The sequence below is a fragment of the Marmota flaviventris genome, chromosome 2, assembly GCF_047511675.1.
Source record: "Marmota flaviventris isolate mMarFla1 chromosome 2, mMarFla1.hap1, whole genome shotgun sequence".
Classification (NCBI taxonomy): Eukaryota; Metazoa; Chordata; class Mammalia; order Rodentia; family Sciuridae; genus Marmota; species Marmota flaviventris.
In genome coordinates, this window is record NC_092499.1 from 180,348,129 (window position 1) to 180,366,830 (window position 18,702).

The following is an 18,702-nucleotide window of genomic DNA, read 5'->3' on the forward strand; positions in this document are numbered from 1 at the left end:
AAGGAACGATATAGAGCTCTGGGAAGAAAGGTCCTCTTTTAATTTTTTTTTAATGTCCTCTTTTAGTGTTTTTAATGGTGAGAAAATGATATAGCACAGACATGTAAAGTGCCTTCTCCAAAGGTAACACAGAAGTGGGGATGAGTTTGGATTCCTAAATCGTGGACTCCCAGGCCAGCTCATCTCAGAGCTTGCATGGAGTATTCCCAAAGAGGTCGCGCTGCAGACTCCAGAGAGAACCCGACTTCAGACCCAACATTAGTTTCCCGTATCTTCAGATCATTCTGGCTCCGCGCCTGTCTTTGCCTCCATCTGGGCGCATACTCTCCCATCACCCCTCCACCCAGCCTCTTCCAACACCTAGAACCGATATCTTTGTGGTACAGATGGAGTTGGGAATTTTCTACAGCTTACGTGCTCCTTTGCTTTTCGCTAACGTAGGCAAACGCCACTCAGCTACATCCTCATCCTTCCTTTACACTTTCAGACACCTGAGAGTCAAACATCCTAGGGCCCTGGGTGGGGAAACACTTCAGCCCGTTTGCCCGCCCCAATACCCCCGCTGATTCCTGATAGGCTGCCTCAGCTGTCCGTTACCACAGGGAACTATGCGCAGGCGCAGAAAGACACGGATTTGAGCTGAGTGTTCGCGACGCGGAGCTAAGGATCAGTCCGAGATGGTGAGTGTTCACCGGTGCTTTTGGCTAGCTGTTGCACCCCTCCCTAGCCATGCGGTCCATCCGCACCGGGGTCTCAGAGCGCCAGGAGAGGAGGCCGCCGGCCTGGGCGGGGCCGGAATCGGACCCAAGCTGACTGGAGGGCGGAACCCGAATGGCGCGGGCCTTTGGGGCCCGGCCGAGGCGTGGCCACCGGATGCCGCTGCTCCTCGACCGGAAACAGCTGGGGCCTCAGTGAAGACCTGGCAGTGGGAGGCTGGGACTCTTGAGGCCTGCCGCCTAGCACCTGGGCCTTGTCGCGCGACTCTAGCCTTAAGGGTAGCATTTTCCCCGAAGCTAGTAGGTGGCAAGCACTGCTAAGTGAGTGCGTCATGTGTGTTGTTTTTCCTCCTCGCAGCTCTGTGCGGTGAGCTGTGAGGAACTGTGCGACCATCACCCACCCACACATTTAAAATCTAAATCTTCGGAATGCCAAGCTTTGACCCAGAAAGTGGCGGTGGACTTGAGCCCTAAGAAGCGTGACTGCTGCGTCTCGCTGTGGCTCCGTCCAAACACTCAGACTGGGTGCCTGAGTAAGGAACCGGTAGGGTCTGGCCTTGGGAATCCCCAAGCCCTCTGCCTTGTTGGCTGCAACCGTGGGCTCTTTACACCTTTTCAGGTTGTGTGTTGTTAGTCCCTATCGCTTATACAAAACTCAAAAAGGACTTTTAAACATTAAACCATGTGAATGTAACTTTTTCAGTCATCTTTTTTAGATATGTAAAGCTTATAAGAAAAATTGAAAAGGAAAATGAAAGAAGGTGTCATTAGAGATGATCACTAAGTGAATTACTTCTAGGCATTTTCGCTTCGGTTTCTATTTTATATAGTTTAGCTCCTACTGAATATACAAATTGTGAGTTCTGCATTTCTCATTATTATACCACAAAGAATGTCCCCACCTCATTAAAAACATGTAATAATGCTTCAAATATATATGTAATTTCATCTTTCGTATCACTTTTTTTTTTTTTTTCTTTTAAGACAGGGTCTTTCCTTGTTGCCCAGACTCGTCTGGAACTCCAGACTCAAACAGTCCTCCCACCTTAGCTTCCCCTGTGATGGGTGATGGGACTGCCTTTTAGCTCTTCTTTTGACCTGCTATGTGTTCTTGGGTAAAACCCTTCTTTTCTCTGAACCTCAATTTCCTTAACTGTAAAATGAAGATCATAATAGTCATGGAAGATGAATGAGATGTTCAGATGGAAGCATATGTCTGAAAGCAGTGGATGACCCATAGTGGGTACTGAGTACATAAATGTATGCTTGTGTATCCTGTTCCTGGTAAGTGTGAATTTGTTTTTTGAACAACCAAATCTCAGTAGCTGGTTCTTATTAAACAGAATCACCTACCTGGGCACCATGGCACATGCCTGTAACCCCAGTTACTTGTCAGGCAGGAGGATCACAAGTTGGAGGATACCCTGGGCAACTTAGCAACACCCTGTCTCAAAGTTAAAAAGGACTAGGGATTTAGCTCAGTGGTAGAGTACTTGTGTGTCTTGCACAAGACCCTGAGTTCAATCCCCAGCACTTGGGGCAGAAATTAAGGTCACCCAAACTTTTGCTTTTTGTTACACTGGATCCTATAAGGTAGCATCCTCCCTCCTATACTTAAAAGGGTTGATTTTGAAACATAGTTGAAAAAAATGCTTTTTATTTGTTCTTAAGTATTCACTGAGCCTGTCCTGTGTCTGGTATTGGGGCTATAAAAGGTACTGGATCCCTGCTCCAAGGGTACTTTGGGTCTGCAGTAGAAGATGGATATAAAATGTCAATTATACTGTACCATGAAGGCTGGATGCTACAGGTGTCCAGAGTGGGGCTGGTATTAAAGGCCTTTCCTAGGAGGCCCATGAGGTGACTTTGAAAGGTTGGGAGTTGGTTATGTTAAGGAGTAAGGACAAGAGGAAAAAGTTCCTTTCCTTCAGATAGAGGGAGTACTTTATACTTCAGATAGAGAGAGGACATATACCAAGCTTGAGTGCTGGAAGCCCAGACTCCTGGCAGGCTGTGTGTGCCCCCTGTAGTCCATTCTTCACACAGCAGCCAAAGCTGGCCTTCAAAAACATCACATCTTGTCTCTCCTCACCTCATAACTTGCTAGTGGCTCCACATAACATCCCAAGAAAAACCCAGGTCACGTCATGGTCTGCCGGTTGGCTGTAATTTGCTCCTGGCTAGTAGCCACCATTCTTCCCCTTGTTCATTGCATTTCAGGCCCACTAGCTCTTTTGCTGTTCCTTGAACAGCATACTTTTCCACGGTGTTGCTTTTGTATTTGTTCTTTACACTGTCTAGAACCTTCTCTCTAGAAATCCACATGGTTAGCTCCTTCATTTCATTCAACTCTCTTAGGATTTCTCTGATCATCTTACACAAAATTGCAGAGGTGCATGCCTGTAATTCCAACAACTTGAGACTGAGGCAAGTTTGAGCAACTCAGAACTTGTCTCAAACAAGAAATATAAAAGGACTGGGGATGTAGAGTGTCTCTCATTGAATCCCTAGTACAAAGAAAGAGAAAGAGTCATCAATAAATCATTCTAGACCCCTCAATCACACCTGGCATTTATGTTTTACTTCTTTTTTGTTATTTAATGTCTAACTCCCCAAATACATCCTACCACCTTGCCTAGGTCAACTTCAGGGGATAAGATTTTTGTTGTATTTTGTTCATTACTACAATCCCAGGCCTAAATTGTCTGGCACATAGAAGCCATATAGTTAATAAATAGCAGTCTTAGGAAATTTAATCTTTTTCTTTTCAGCTTCATTGCCCAACCCTGGGATACAGTTTAAATCTAGATTTTGACATCTTCCACTTTAGCTTTCATTCCCCTTTCTTTCCTGTGTTGATTGTTGGTTGATTGAGCTGTCCTAAATTATCACATAAGCTTTTTTTTTTTTTTTGCCATATTGACTCTGGGTCTTGCTCATGTGAGGCAAGCACTATACTACTGAACTGTATCCCCAGATGTCCCAAGTTATTCTTAAAATGTTGAGTGTGTCAGAGCTCTATGACCCCATGTCAGAGTCCATCTTGGATACACTGGTGGAGGGGGAGGGTAGTGTGCTAAAAATTAGAAACTGCAGAGTAGAGGGTCTGAGGCTGTAGCTCAGTGGCAGAGCACTTGCCTAGTATATGTGAAGCACTGGGTTCAATCCTCAGCACCACATAAAAATTCATAAATAAAGGTATTCTGTCCATCTACAGCTGCAAAAATTAAATTAAAAAGAAAGAAAGAAACAACAGAGTAGAAAGGACTATTTGGGAGGGGAAAAAAAGAAAAAGAATAAAACCTGAGCTGTAGTTTTCTGTTCTGAAAGTGGCTTTATTTTTTTTCATAATCATCTCTAGCCATCTCATTTTCACAGGGGTGCAGTCACCAAGCACTTTATTTTATACTTTTGCTGTTTTCATTTAGCAATGTAACACAGATCTGTGGTGTTATCACATAGTCTAATCACTACTGTTAATGTGAATGGTATCTTCCTATGAGTGATATTCCATAATTTACTTGGCCTTTTGTCTAATTATTGGCCCTTTTAGTGCTTTCTCTTTTTTGCTATTGTAGGTGTCACTGCAACAGACATCTTACTGTGTTCTTTCATTCTTTTGGATTATTTCCTTAGGTTGAATTTCCTAGAAGGCAACCAGGTCAGGCTGAATACTGTACAGCATTGATCTATCATACTACCTATCATATCCTATCGTATCATACTACCATACATACCTATCATATCCCTCCCCTCCAAACTAGGACCTGGCACATAGTGGGAGCTCAGCAAACTCCATGAATAACTTAGGATCTCAGATATGCATGATCCACTCTATTGTACTCACATCCAGAGACAGCCCTGTCCTTTTACCCAAACTCTAGATTTTAGAGGCATCAGGCTACTTACCATTTTGTAGCAGGAACTTGTTTGTCTTTCCCTCCAGCATTTGAGGGTATTACATCACTGAGGAGTGGGTGGTGGTGACTGGACTATCCCCATTTGCCTTCCAGAAGAACAATAGTTCATTGTGCTATCTCCTTCCAGTGTTTAGGACCCCCCCCCCCCAGAGAAGAGACCTTGTAGTTTTAAAAGATGGGACAAGAACATGTGGGCAGGTAGATAAAAGTGGAGGGAGAGATAAAGTAGTTGGAGTAAAAATGTAGAAGGTCTTGCATGCCAGAACGAGAACCCAAATATCTTATTGTCTCCTCTGTTTACAAATCCCATGCTAAAATATCCTACCCTGACTGGTTTCTGAATAATCAGGATTAATGAGCCCCTTCCTGAGACATTTCCTGTGGCTATATGCCATGTGTCACACTATCTCAGATGCCAGCTTATTAAATCACTGAGTCTATCCTCATAGGATAATTTTGCTTCTTTGAAATGTTTTCAGTTGTCTTATTTGAGCCACAAATGACTCAGTGTCTCCCTCCTGTTAGAAACCTCTGTTTGGGGTTTTTTTTAAGTCATCAGAGTCCTGTCCCCTAGCTGTACCTGATAATGTCAATCATTAATGTATCTATGCTCCTGGGAATGTTTTTATATTCTCTCAAATAGCTGAGGATTGGGGGCATAATATTGCCTGGTGGGTAGAGCAGCCCCACTTCATGCTGTAGTTGTGAACTAATTCTCTAGGTGCTGGTGGTAGCCAGAGGACCATTTCACACAGGCCTGGGAGCTTTAAGATAGGGCCAAATGTCTGGGTGTTTCTTGTTTCTTTTTGGAAGACAAATGTGTGATGCATCTTATGAGGAGGTTAATCCAGCCTACCTGGCCTCTCTTAACCTTGGTCTTATTTTCTGGCAGGCAGAGGTGGAGGAGACACTGAAGCGACTTCAGAGCCAGAAAGGAGTACAGGGAATCATCGTGGTGAATACAGAAGGTACACTCTTCAGCTATGACTTGCCCCTGGCAACCCCCAGAAAACAGCCCAAACACAGCATAACACTTTTTAACTAAGCCCCTTCATGGATCTGATCTAAGTGTTCTGTTTTTTTCTTTTTAACACTTCCCGTGTTCTAACAATATTATTGAAATTCTGATTTTTTTAATCTTCATTTTATTTATGTATTTATTTATTTATTTTGAGGGGAGAGAGAGAGAAATTTTTTAATATTTATTTTTCCGTTTTCGGTTGACAAACATCTTTATTTTATTTTTTATGTGGTGCTGAGGATCGAACCCAGCACCCCTTACATGCCAGGGAAGCACATTACTGCTTGAGCCACATCCCCAGCCCATATTTATTTATTTTTGTGTGGTACTGAGGATTGAGCCCAGGGCCCTGCACATGCTAGGCGAGCCCTCTACCACTGAGCTACAACCCCAACCCTGAAATTCTAATTTTAAATAAAGGAAAAATTCAACTAGTTCTACTGCCCTGACAGTCACACATTTCACCTTCCATTCTTTTTCAGCCCTTGTGACCATCAGCCACTTTTCTGATGGTCATAATCATAGTTGGTACTATTTTGCATATGCTTATGTACAAAATTTTCTAAAATTGCTTCACAGTTCACATGAGAAAAAAATTTTTTTTTTTTTTTTTTTTAATACTGGGGATATGACCCAAGGCCTCAGGCCTGCTCGGCACTGCTCTACCTCTGAGATACAGTCCCAGCCCCTTTAAGCAAAAAATTTTAAGTACCAGTGCAATGTTTATTAACCCACTTACATTGTTTCTACTCTTTTGTGTACCCATTAAATCTGTATTATGTATCCATTTATGTTGATTTTACCTTTTAGTTAGGTGATGCTCTGGATGACTTCTTTGTGCCCATAGTTTTTTCCCCCTTTCTTCTGGGGGCATTATTTGAACAACTTGAATGATACAGATACTAATTTTCTCAAACTGTGCTAGACGTAGTAAAGAAGGGAATTAACCTTAATCGTATACCTGCTCCACTCCAGGCTGAGGACTGATGCTTTACAACCATACTGTTTCCTTAAAACAGCCTGTGCCCTCCATTTGCAATGGGAAAAAAAAAAAAAAGTCTAGAAATTTAATTAACCTGCCATTACAGAGATAAAATTACATCTGAGCCTGTCTGAGTACACCTATGTGCTTTTTCCCACTCTGCTGCACTGTGAAGAACCAGAGAGTGGCTGCTGGTCTTGTGGCCCTAGGCCTTGATGTCTGGACAGCATCAAGGATAAGGGCTCTGGAAAAAAGCAGTTCTGAGTTTGTATCCTGCTTCTTCTCCGGACTAACCGCATGACCTTCAGCAAGTCACTTAAGCATATAAATGTGGATATTATATCTACATTATAGGGTTGTAAATTATTAACTGAGAATAAACAATGATTTGTTTACTGTGGTATTGTCACCATCAGTTCTGAGCTCTGAGGTATTTGTTTACATGAATCCATATACCTGGTCAGGTTCCCCTGTTGGGTTGGGGGAAACCACATGCTTTGTGTCTCTAGACCACAGTGTTTCCCAAATTTATCTAGTCACCTGAAACTATTGTTTAAAAACCTACAGCTTTCCAGGCCTTTCCACACAAAGTATGATATATTAGGACTAAGGTGAGACCTGGGAATCTGTTTGCCATTCACTCCAGGAGATTCTTTGATCAGACAAGTTTGAAAAATTCTGCCTCAAGGGCAAATTCTAATAAAAAGCTGAATGAGCTGGTGTGGTGGCACTCACCTATAATCCCAGTGATGGGGGAGGCTGAGGCAGGAGGATTGCAAGTTCAAAGCCAGCTTCAGCAACTTCGTGAGACCCTGTCTTAAAATAAATAAAGAGGGCTGGGGATGTGGCTCAATACCCCTAGGTTCAATCCCTAGTATTAAAAAAAAAAAAAAACACTGAATGAGTGTTACAGGCTTAAGACTCACAGCAGATCTGTATGCATCTGATGGCTGCTCTTCAAGACACCATCTAGAATGTAGTTTTCAGTACTGGGTTCCTTAGTCTAAGGCTCATGTGCTTCCTCTGGGTTCCTTCTCCTCCATGTCAATCAGAGCAGCTGCTCTCAGATCATTAGCTTGTGTTTCTGTATTAGTTTCAATTAGGAAAAATGTTTTACCAATTTAAAAGCCACCCTACTAGCAAGAAAATAACCAAAAAACTACAGTGTTGGGACAGGTACATGAAGACATTGGTGCTGTTACCAGCAGCTTGGGTGATGAAGGTCCATGATAGCAAGGACTTTGTCTGAGTCACCTCTGGACACCTGGTCCATCCAGCAAGGCTCTGGATTCAGGTCAGTGAGTGTTTGTTGAATGACCAAACCATAATCAGTGATGCCATCAGCGCTTTGATTTGGTAATTCCATTCTGAGGAATGTGTTCCAACAAAATAATCCCAAAGGAAAAAAAACAAAACTTTTGCAAGCATATAGATGCCATAATAACTAGATTAATAATCACAGTAATATCTATAATAGCTAGCATGATTGGAAATAATAATGCCCTTTTCCAGGCACCATTATAAATACTTGATATAGACTCTTTTTTTTTTTCCTGGTACTGGAGACTGAACCCAGAGCTTCACACATACTAGGCAAACACTCTACCACGAGATGAATTCATTTAATCCTTCAAACAGCAAAATAAGGATAGAGTTATTAATATCTCCATTTTATAATGATAAAACCAAGCCTTAGGAAGAGGTTAAGCAGTATCCAAAGGACAGAGGGAAGAGTGGTGGACCTGGAGTTCCAACTCTATAGTTCATGTGTTTGGCCTCTGTCCAGCCTGTGTACCCCCCTCCACCCCCGTCCCCAAGTGCTCAGGCAGAGGAACGGCAGACCTGCAGATACACCCATGCAAGTGGGAATGTCTCGTCAACATGAAGAGATGGCTAAGATGCAGACCTCTTGGGAGTCAGTCTTCCCTCTCCAGCCTTAGTTCCTTGGTCTCTCTCCTTGGTAGGGGCTGGGGGTGTCTCTGCAGGCCATAGTCTGCCTTCCTCTCAGAGACTTACTTAATCTTATTGCTTTACCTCTTGCTCTTTCCTCTGCCTCAAATGGCCTTTCCTTTCTCTACTGATTTAAATGTCACCCACCTATAAAGACCCCCTCAAATGTTCCTCTTTTAGGAAGCTAAGCCCTTGATGATAATCTTCTCAACAAACCATTATCCCAACAAGGAAATAGAGGCTCAGAAAGTTTAAATGATGTGTCCTAGATGAGATCATGCAGGCTCTGCAGTGTCCCAAAAAGGGTCTGCTCTCCTCTATCTCCAGCAACCAGAACAGTGCTGGCACAGAGGTGGTGCTGACAAAAGTATCTGTTCATTTTTTTAAGGTTTTTTTGTTGTTGTTTAAAGGTTTTGGTGTAGTGGAAGGGATGACCTGGTTGCATAACCAGGACAGATCTGAGCCACAGCTCAGAAATTGTGTCCCCGCCCAGCCATTTCTGTAGACTACACAGTCTCCATTTGTGAAGGCAAAGGCTGGATAGGCCACCTTTGGGGTCACTTAAGGTCTGTAAACTGTGGATCTGTAATTAATCTGAAATTCTTCCCAGTTTGGGTCCCTGCACGCTTGCCTCCATGTTTTCTTTTATTTTTAGAGGGAGTGAACAAATGGTTACTTTCTTGTCTCCTTTACACATTGCTCACTTATAGCATGTGGTCAAAGCCAGACACACTGGCATATGCCTATAATCTCAGCAGCTCAAGAGGCTGAGGCAGGAGGATTGCAAGTTCAAGGCCAGCCTCAGCAATTTAGCAAGGCCCTCAGCAGCTTATGGATATGTGCCTCAGTGGTTGAGCACCGCTGGATTCAATCTCTAGTACCAGAAAAAAAAAGAAAAGAAAAGAAATGTTATCAAACTAATGCCCAGTCACAGGTATCCACTTTTCCATAGTCTACCTTCCCCTCAGAGACTTATTTCATCTCATTGCTTTAGCCCTTGTTCTTTCCCCTGCTTCAAATATTCACATACATAGTAGGCTCTTTGATTTTTTTTTTTTTTTTTTTTGGTAGGGGGTGGTGCTGGGCCTTGTACAAGGCCTTGTACGTCCTACACACCCATTCTCTACCACCAAGCTACACATTCCTCTCCTTCTCAAATGGCCTCCGTCTATGAAAGTGGATTCCTGTGATCACTCATTTATCAATAGCAAGAAATGCTTAATTTCTAAGGGTTCTGGTGAGAGAAATCTGAATGGGTTCTGCCTTTAGGGAGCTTAGAGTCTGGTGGGAGATGAATGTAATGATTAATTACTTCCCTACCAGTGTGTTGTCAAACTTGATAAACTGCTCTAAAGGAAAACTAGGTAGAGCTGGGACCAAAGAATAGAGGCACTAGAATGAAAGTTCCAGGCCAAGGGATCTGTGAAAAGGTGGCCTTGTGGTATATAAAAGAGATGGTCTGGGGGGTGAGGATATAGCTCAGTGTTAGGGCACTTGCAAGGCCTAGGTTCAATATCAGCACTACTCTAAAAAAAAGCTAACGTCAAGAGGTCTGATTATGCAGATCTTTAAGTCAAGTCTTGGCACTGGTAAGACTTAGCATCAAGACCCGAAAATGAGCTAATGAAGGGTTCCTGGCCAGGCAGCAGAAACAGTTAGCCCAGGGCACCATCTGGTCCTGACTCCTAGCAGGTAGGCTCCGTGTTAGTGTTTTTGCAATTTTAGGGAACAGTCACATCCCCTCAGGGAATCAGGAATGGGATTTATTGGGTGGGTGATGTTGGTAACAAATCACGTTTATTAAGCATGTCCTATAACTCAACTTTCTTAAATGCACTGAACAGTATTCATTCCTCACAGCGGCACTTTGAAATAGAGGCATCATTTCACACACGAGGCAGTGGAAGCTAGGGAGATTCAATCACTTGCATAAAGTCACATAGCTATGGAAGAGCAGAGGTGGGAGCAAGCCCGGGTCATCAGATTCAGTGTTCCTACACCATCACCCCTCCCATTTTGGATAGATTACAGCAGACACTGCTCACTGCTCATCCTCAGGAAGGTACAGCCACCGAGCCAGGCTCCATTGGACCCTGGTGTGCACATTGTTGCTATCTACCAGCAGCCCTGATGTTCCAGTCCTCTTGTCCTTTAAAGGCAAGTGACCACCACAACCCATTCACATGATTTCACTTGACTCAAAACGGCCTGTCTGACTCAGCTGCCTCTTTTGCCACCATGTCCTCTTGCCATGCTCATGTTCCTGGTACCCTGAGAAGACAAGGTTGGGCCGGTTTCTTGCTACCCATTGGAGGTAGGCTTGAGAACAACTGCCTTTGACCGGTCTGTTACTGGTCACTTGTGGGCCAGATTATTGGGGTCCTATACCCAAAGTCTAGCCACTTGTATATGGGGCGTAACTTGGGTTGCATCCTTCAAATGAGAGCGTTAACTGGTGAGCTCTTGGACTCTCATAGATGGAGCCTTTTGCTGATAGGTCATGGTCAGTTCACAGGCACCTCATGACTCAGTGTTATTCCTCACCTCCTTGACAATAGACACAGTCCAGTGAGTTAAGTTCATTTAATCCTCAAAAGACAAACTGGGCTTGGTGGCACATGCCTGTAACCCAGCTACTCAGGAGGCTGAGGCAGAAGGATCACAAGTTGGAAGCCAACCTTGGCAACTTTATTTGTCCCAAAATAAAAGGGGCTCAGTGTAGCTCAGTGGTAGAGCACCCCTGAATTCAAGCCAGAGTACCACACACACGCACGCGCGCGTGCACACACACACACACACACACACACAAGACTTGATAATGATGTCCATTGCCTAGTTAATTATACTAACAAAATCCTAGCTTAAATACCCAGCAGTAGAGAAATGGTGAGTCTGTGGGTTGTTCACATACGTAGTAGGCTGTTTGCTTCCCCCCCACCCCCTGAGGATTGAATCTAAGACCTTGTACATCCTAAGCACCCATGCTCTACCAGTGAGCTATACCCAGAACCCCTCAGTGTGGGCTCTTTGAAAGAGATAGCAATAGGGTATGCACAGACATAGACACATGCTTTGATTTAGGGTCACCAACATATGTGTAGACTATGTGTTATTGTTGTTTTTAATAACTTTATTTCATTTATTTTTTTAATATTTGTTTTTTAGTTATACACAATACCTTTATTTTGTTTATTTGTTTTTATGTGGTGCTGAGGATCGAACCCAGTGCCTCACACATGTGAGGAAGCGCTCTACCATTAAGCCACAACCCCGGCCATAGACTGTGTCTTTTTAACTAGACCCTAAGCCTACCTTGAATGGGGATAGTGATGGTTATATCCTGGCACAAACTGACCTTTTCTCTGCTTTCTCCTTTTCAGTCTTTACAGATTTGTTAGAGCTTTCCTCCAGGTCAGGTTCTGAATGTTATGAAGGAACATCTCTCCTTTTATTGCTGAAAACCAGATAGACAATGTGGCTCTGGGAAAGAGGCCTGGCAGTGAAGCCCACAGACCTGTGTTTGAGTCCTGGCCCCACTGCTCATCGTCTGCCCTGTGCCTGTAGGCAGGTTGTCCCACCACTCAAGGAACCTGTGGCCTCATTGGCAAATGAAGATGTATCACCATCCACTGAGGGTTCTGGGCCTGGTGCTGACATACTTAAATACTCAGCACTGCGTCTGTCAGATAGCAAGCCCTCTGTAAATAGTGGCATTATTAACTACTACTCTATTACTCTAGAGTTTTGTGGAGTTTGAGTTGGGAGCTTAGCAGAAAGGGGCTCTAACATCCTGCTCAATTTACATTTGCTTTCCCTTCAGGAATTCCCATCAAGAGTACCATGGACAATCCCACCACCACACAGTATGCCAACCTCATGCACAACTTCATCTTGAAGGCAAGGAGCACTGTGCGAGAAATTGACCCCCAGAATGACCTCACCTTCCTTCGAATCCGCTCCAAGAAAAATGAAATTATGGTTGCACCAGGTAAGGGATCTTTCACCTCACACATTGGGATCTGCTCAGGTCCAAAGAGGGCCTAAGGAATTGAAGGAATCCAGTTGCCCCATTGACTAGCCAGACTCTAGCTGGTGTCCCCCAACAAATCCTTTCTCACAGTGACTGTAGGCCCCAGAAGGGAATCACTCTTGGGGTAAGAAAGACACAAGCATAACACAGATCACCCTTACCTTGACAGGGAGGAAACTCAACAAGCATTTGGGACATGGGGAGTGCATGATCAGGTCTGCTCAAGGCAATTGGCAAAGGCTCAACAAAAGAGGGGATGTTGGAGCTGAACCTTGAAGGCCAGAAAAGAATAAGCAAGGCAGAGGGGCAGAAAAAGAATTGGAGGGAAAATAATTTATTGATTCTAAGCTAAAATATATGTCATCTCTCTAGGCCCCATACAGCCAGCTTTTTCTCCGACACTAGAGCAGATGGCTATATTATTTTTCCATGGAGAGCTTGGCATGTATATGGGGACTGTGTGGTACAGCCAAGCCTGTCTTTAGGTTTTGGGATCATTCTCAGGGTGATGAGATACTTTTCCTGGGAAGAGCCCACAGGAATGGAGACCACCACAGGAAACTGCAGGGCTACCATTCACAGACGTGATTCTCCAGGACTGTTTTTGCATTGTTACTTCTCTCTCACCCTCTGTTTTGCCTGAGCCATAGTTGAATGTGTAGGTTTCCCACTTTATGAAGTTGTTTTTTTTTTTTTTGAGAGAGAGAGAGAGAATTTTAATATTTATTTTTTAATTTTCGGCGGACACACATCTTTGTTTGTATGTGGTGCTGAGGATCGAACCCAGGCCGCACGCATGCCAGGCGAGCGCGCTACCGCTTGAGCCACATCCCCAGGCCCAGTTCCCACTTTATGATACAGCTAGGTTGCAGTAACTGCTTGTCTAGAGTGTCAGAACCTGTGTAGATGTAGAAAGTGAGACTGATCCAACTTAAAAGGAGCCTCAGACACCAAACTCATCTGAGAGGACTTGATCCTATGAGCAAAGGTGTTTAGGGCAGGGGGCGATATGATTATTGGGTAGGTCCTGGATGAAGGAGCACAGTGGGTAGACTGGGGACATGAGTGTCCCTGCGCTTGGCAACACTGCAGAAGACCAGCTGCAGAATTCTGGGAATTTGATAGGCAGTCAGCCACTACCAGCAGCAGGGTAGCATTGGTTCTGTTCCAAGGTCTGTTCTTACCCAGTCCAGTTGTCTGGAAGGATAGGAAAAAGAGAGCCAGAAAGCTAGTCACAGGGCCCCCAGCCTCCCTGGGACAGTCTCTAGAGGGTGGAGATAGAGCAAGTCAGTCACAGAGTACATAAAGGTAACTTAAGAGGAATTAAAAAAAAAAAAAAAGCCTTACACATTTACTGCATCTCACACCAACTGATTCCTGATTCTATTTTTTTATAACTTTATTTTATTTATTTTATTATGTGATGCTGAGGATCGAACCCAGTGCCTCTCACATGCAAGGCAAGCACTCTACCATTGAGCCATGACCCCAGCCCCTGACGCCTGATTCTGTTAGGGGAAAAAAGTTGGGGGAGGCACGGAATCTCTTTTTCCAGTGAACTCTTATATGGGCAAGTCATGGAACATCTCTATAACCACATCTATAAAATGTCAAGTCAGGTACTATGCTGCTGTGGTCCTCTGAGACCTTGTCTGGATAAATGTCTAGGCTTGGATTGGGGCAGAAAGCCTTGGAATCAAATTTGAACTGAAATCCCCCAAAACTTCTTGCTGTATGACTGTGGAGGACACATCTGCACAGCCCTCAAGGTGGACCCAGGAATCATCCCTTGACTTACCCTGTGTGTCAGCAGATCTGGGCTCCTCATTGACACACCTGGGAGCTTAGAGTGTGCGGCAAGGGCAAATGACATGGTTGCCACATAGACAAATTCTCCATGAAAAGCGTCTGTCAACCTGAAGCTTCTAAGAATGTCTCCTGAAAGGGCAGAGTTGTGTGAAAGCCCCCAGTCATGTGTGTCTCAGGCCAAGCTTCTCAAACTTGGCCTTGAGGACCTGCGGGCATTCAGAAGCCATGAATGTCCTTGAGTCTGGGATGGGCAGCTCCCAGGTTAGGGGTTCGCAGGCTCAGAGGCTCCACAGCCTTAAAGTGGCCAGCCCTCACGGGGCCAGCACAAGTCCTGCAGGGAGTGTGAATGCTCTCTTGCTCACCTTCACCTTTCCCCCAGCCGGGCACACATACACATGCTGGGTGTTATTCTGGAGAGTGCATGGTACAATACCGTCACCTTAAATGGGTGTTTCTTCCGATTCCCACACTGCTGTGCCTCAGCCACACTGTTGTTCTCAAAGCCTGCATCCTTCTCCCTGGGGCCCTTCCACATGCCATCTTGCTGTGGGAACATTCTATCCTTCCTTGTCACTTGGCCATCCAGCTGCTTGTGTGCAATTTTTAGTCTGTTTTCTCCACTAGACAGTAAGTTCCATGAGGGCAGGGGCTTGGAAACATTTAGTAAATATTTATACTAAGCATAGTAAACATTTAACAAATATCTATTAATAAATATTTGTTGAATAAATAAAGGAATGGCTTCCTAACTGACACCCCACCACTATGGGACAGGGGTGGAATCAACAATGAGAATGGGGTCAGGGATGTTTGTGGGGCATGGTATTCAGGATGAAAATCAATGTTTTGACACACTTTGATGTGTCCAAGAAAAAAATATTAGGTGTTGGTGCCAGAACTCCTGTAGGCAGGAGCCACTGACCGGAGCCCTGGAGGCATTAGACTGGATTGCCATAAGGACTGTAGTTAGCACCCCGCACTGAGCAGCCTGGAGCAGCCCTGCCAGGAACAGTTCCTTCCTGCCCCTCTGATTGACTTCCTGGTCAAGCCTAGAATCTGCTTCCCAGGCCAGTAATAGCAGTAGGTGGTTTCAGAAATTGACTCTCCATAGAAGTACCAATTTCACCCCATCCTGGCCCAGAACAATTCACACTAAAGAGCGTTTTCAGACAGATTTGGTTTTCAGTTTTTAACCTTACTTATATAAAGCCACATTGACTCAGCATAAACAAGCTTCAAAATACAACCTCCCACAGAGCACTTGCCATGGTATTATAGGACTTGGAACTAGTAATTTGATATAAAAGACATTGGTATTGTTGATTGTGTCTGTTTTTATCAGTGGCTTTTTATTATTTCTGATTTTAATACCATTCTTTTATGTATGCAGATTACTTAGCCATGAAACTGGTAGTCCCTTTGTTTCTGTTTCTTCCCAGTTGCAACATCCTGTCATCTTGGGAAGATCCAAACTTTAGACTTGAATCTGAGCAGCCACAAATGACCGAGATCCTGCCACTCTTTCATGTTCAACAGGGGGCAGCAGACCAGAGGGGTTCAGAGCATAAGGCCAAACCTGCTTCCCTCTCCCATATATATATATATATATACATATTTCTTTTCTTTTCTTTTTTTTTTTTTTTTGTGGCCTTGAGGATATGGGCGTGTGGGCTGGGGATTGAAACCATGGCTTTGTGCATGCAAGGCAAGCACTCTACCCAAAGTACCAGTGAAAAACAGTTCACCCAGGTCCTGATACATGTAAGCCTTTGTAAGTGTTTGTGATTTGATTGTGAAGTGGGCAGAGTTAAAACTTTCTGCTTCTTTAATTTTTCTTCTGTACACTAAGGATGGTCAGGCTCACCTCTGAGGACTTGGACTTCCTATGATTTTTCTCTCTCTCTCTCTTTTTTTTTTTTTTTGTACTGCTGATTGAACCAAGGGATGCTTTACCACTAAGCTGTATCGCCAGCCCTTTTTATTGTTTGAGACAGTCAGTTAATAAACTAGTAACTGCTGTCAAGTAACTAAAAGAAGGCTGGGTGGCTGCTCCAAGGGCCTGCTGTCTCTGAGGGGAGCGATCACTTCCCAGCAACCCCACCAGCAGGAGCCCCCACAGGAAGCTGTCGAGTTTATCTTGTTTCCGAGCGATAGGAAATAGCCTGGCATTGATGCTTTTTATTAAAACGTTCTTCCCCTCCTCCCTCTTTGTGGTAACTTAAGGAGTTACTTGCTTTCTATTATGTTTTTCTGCCATTTTACATTTAGTGATTTGTTTTTCCATTTCTCTTTTTTGCAGATAAAGACTATTTCCTGATTGTGATTCAGAATCCAACTGAATAAGCCACTCTTCTGGCTCCCTGTATCATTCCTTAATGTAATGCCCCAAAGAATACTAGTGTTAATCATATCAACTGACTGGCCCGTGGAAATCGCCCTAGAGCCCATGCAAACCAATCCAGTGACCAAGGTTGGTCTGGCAGCTGTGCCCAGCCCCACCAGAGGAGTCCTTCTGCTGTTCCAGGCACCCCAGAGTTCCCGGGAGGGCTCTCTTTCCTCACTTCCAGGTTTTGGAGCAAGAGCCTGTGAGAAGCCCACACCCAGCTTCCTTCTGACCTTTAGTTCACTTTGTTGCCCTTGGAAAAGGCTGTTTTTCTTTAACTAAAAATAACCAGAATGCTTACCCTGCTGTTGTGTCTTTAAACACTAGGTTGGAAAGGCCTCTCTCTTCCTGTCACCACATGGTCTGAAAACCAAACCTGTGGCCTCTCCGGGCCCAGCCATCAATTGTGTTTCCTGGTCCCCAGGATCTGTTCCTCACAGCACCTGTGGCCATACTTCCTGAGCATAGCTTGGTGTGTAACTGGTGACCTGGTTTCTGGGCTTCTTGTCCACTTCTAGGCACTCCTTTTATCATTTCCCACTCCTGCCAATGTTTTGAACATTTTTTTCTATTATACTATTCTGTGGAAAGGAAGAATGATACCTGTTGAGCACCTAGAATGCACCTGGTGTGTCACATCACCTCACAGTACCTTCTGCAGATAGTGTTAAAGCCCCCTGGCTAGAGACAAGCTTGCCAGGGCCTCATAGGTTGTGACCAAATAGTACCTGCCCCCCTTTTTGCAGTACTGCCGATTGAACCCAGGGATACTTTACCCAGCCCTTTTTATTTTGTTATTTTGAGACGATTTCACTAAATTGTCTAAGCTGGCCTTGAAACTTGTGATCATCTTGCCTCAGCCTCCCAAGTTGCTGGAATTACAGGGGTGCACCATCATACTCGAATACTTTTATATTCTTTAGTTTTTCCTATATATTTAGGGAAAACATGAGCAAAGAACAGATTACATATATCTTGTTCTTACTTTATAATAATCTTCCTTTACTATACCATGCTTTATTTGGTTATTCATTTAACAGGTATTTAGTGAATGCCTACCATGTCCAGTTCCTGAGAATAAGCTCTGACCATTAGTTTTCAGGTTTTTGTGACATGTCATGAGGGTGGTAAACCACTGCCAGGGCCATGTAGTCCACGGTTAAGAGAACAAGGGCCACAACCACTTACCCAGAGACAGGAGAGAACTCATGAACAACTAAAAATATGAGGGGAATAAATTCAACAGAAGAGTCTCAAGATAAAGTTGAAATTTCCCAACCTTAGACACGAGAGAAAATGGAAAAGTTGAGAAAATTGAAGGATCAGTCTGGGATATTCAACCTCTGATTAACAGGGGTTCCAGAAAGAAAAGATAAAATTTATAAATGAAAGACTATAAGAAAAATTCCTAGAGCTAAAAATAGGAATTTCTAGAATAAAAGTCCTGAGAGTTCAGAATAATTGCTTTAAAAAAAAAAAAAAAGACCTAGGCCAAGCCAGGCATGGTGGTACATGCCTGTAATCCCAGCGGCTCCGGAGGCTGAGGCAGGAGGATCGAGAGTTCAAAGCCAGCCTCAGCAAAAGTGAGGCAATTAGCAACTCAGTGAGACCCTGTCTCTGAATAAAATACAAAATAGGGCTGGGGATGTGACTCAGTGATTGAGTGCTCCTGAGTTCAATCCCTGGAACCCAAAAAAAATAAAATGCCAACCCCATTATCATGAAATCTCGGAACATGGTGGACAGGGCACACAAGATTAAAGACTGAAATGGCAGCCACGCACAGTGGTGCACACCTCTGTAATCCCAGGCCAGCCTCAGCAATTTAGCCCCTGATCAATTTAGTGAGATCCTGTCTCCGAATAATAAAAGGCTGAGGATGTGGTTCAAA

General features: G+C 44.0%; 1 protein-coding gene across 1 annotated transcript; it reads left to right on the forward strand.

Moving 5' to 3' along the window:
* The first annotated feature begins 587 nt into the window (after positions 1–587).
* Dynlrb1 (dynein light chain roadblock-type 1) lies at positions 588–17,111 on the forward strand. Its single transcript, XM_027945188.1, has 4 exons — positions 588–680; positions 5,529–5,604; positions 12,410–12,577; positions 16,728–17,111. The coding sequence occupies exons 1-4, from the start codon at positions 678–680 to the stop codon at positions 16,769–16,771; spliced, it is 291 nt and encodes a 96-aa protein (XP_027800989.1). The 5' UTR covers positions 588–677; the 3' UTR covers positions 16,772–17,111.
* Positions 17,112–18,702: the final 1,591 nt, after the last annotated feature.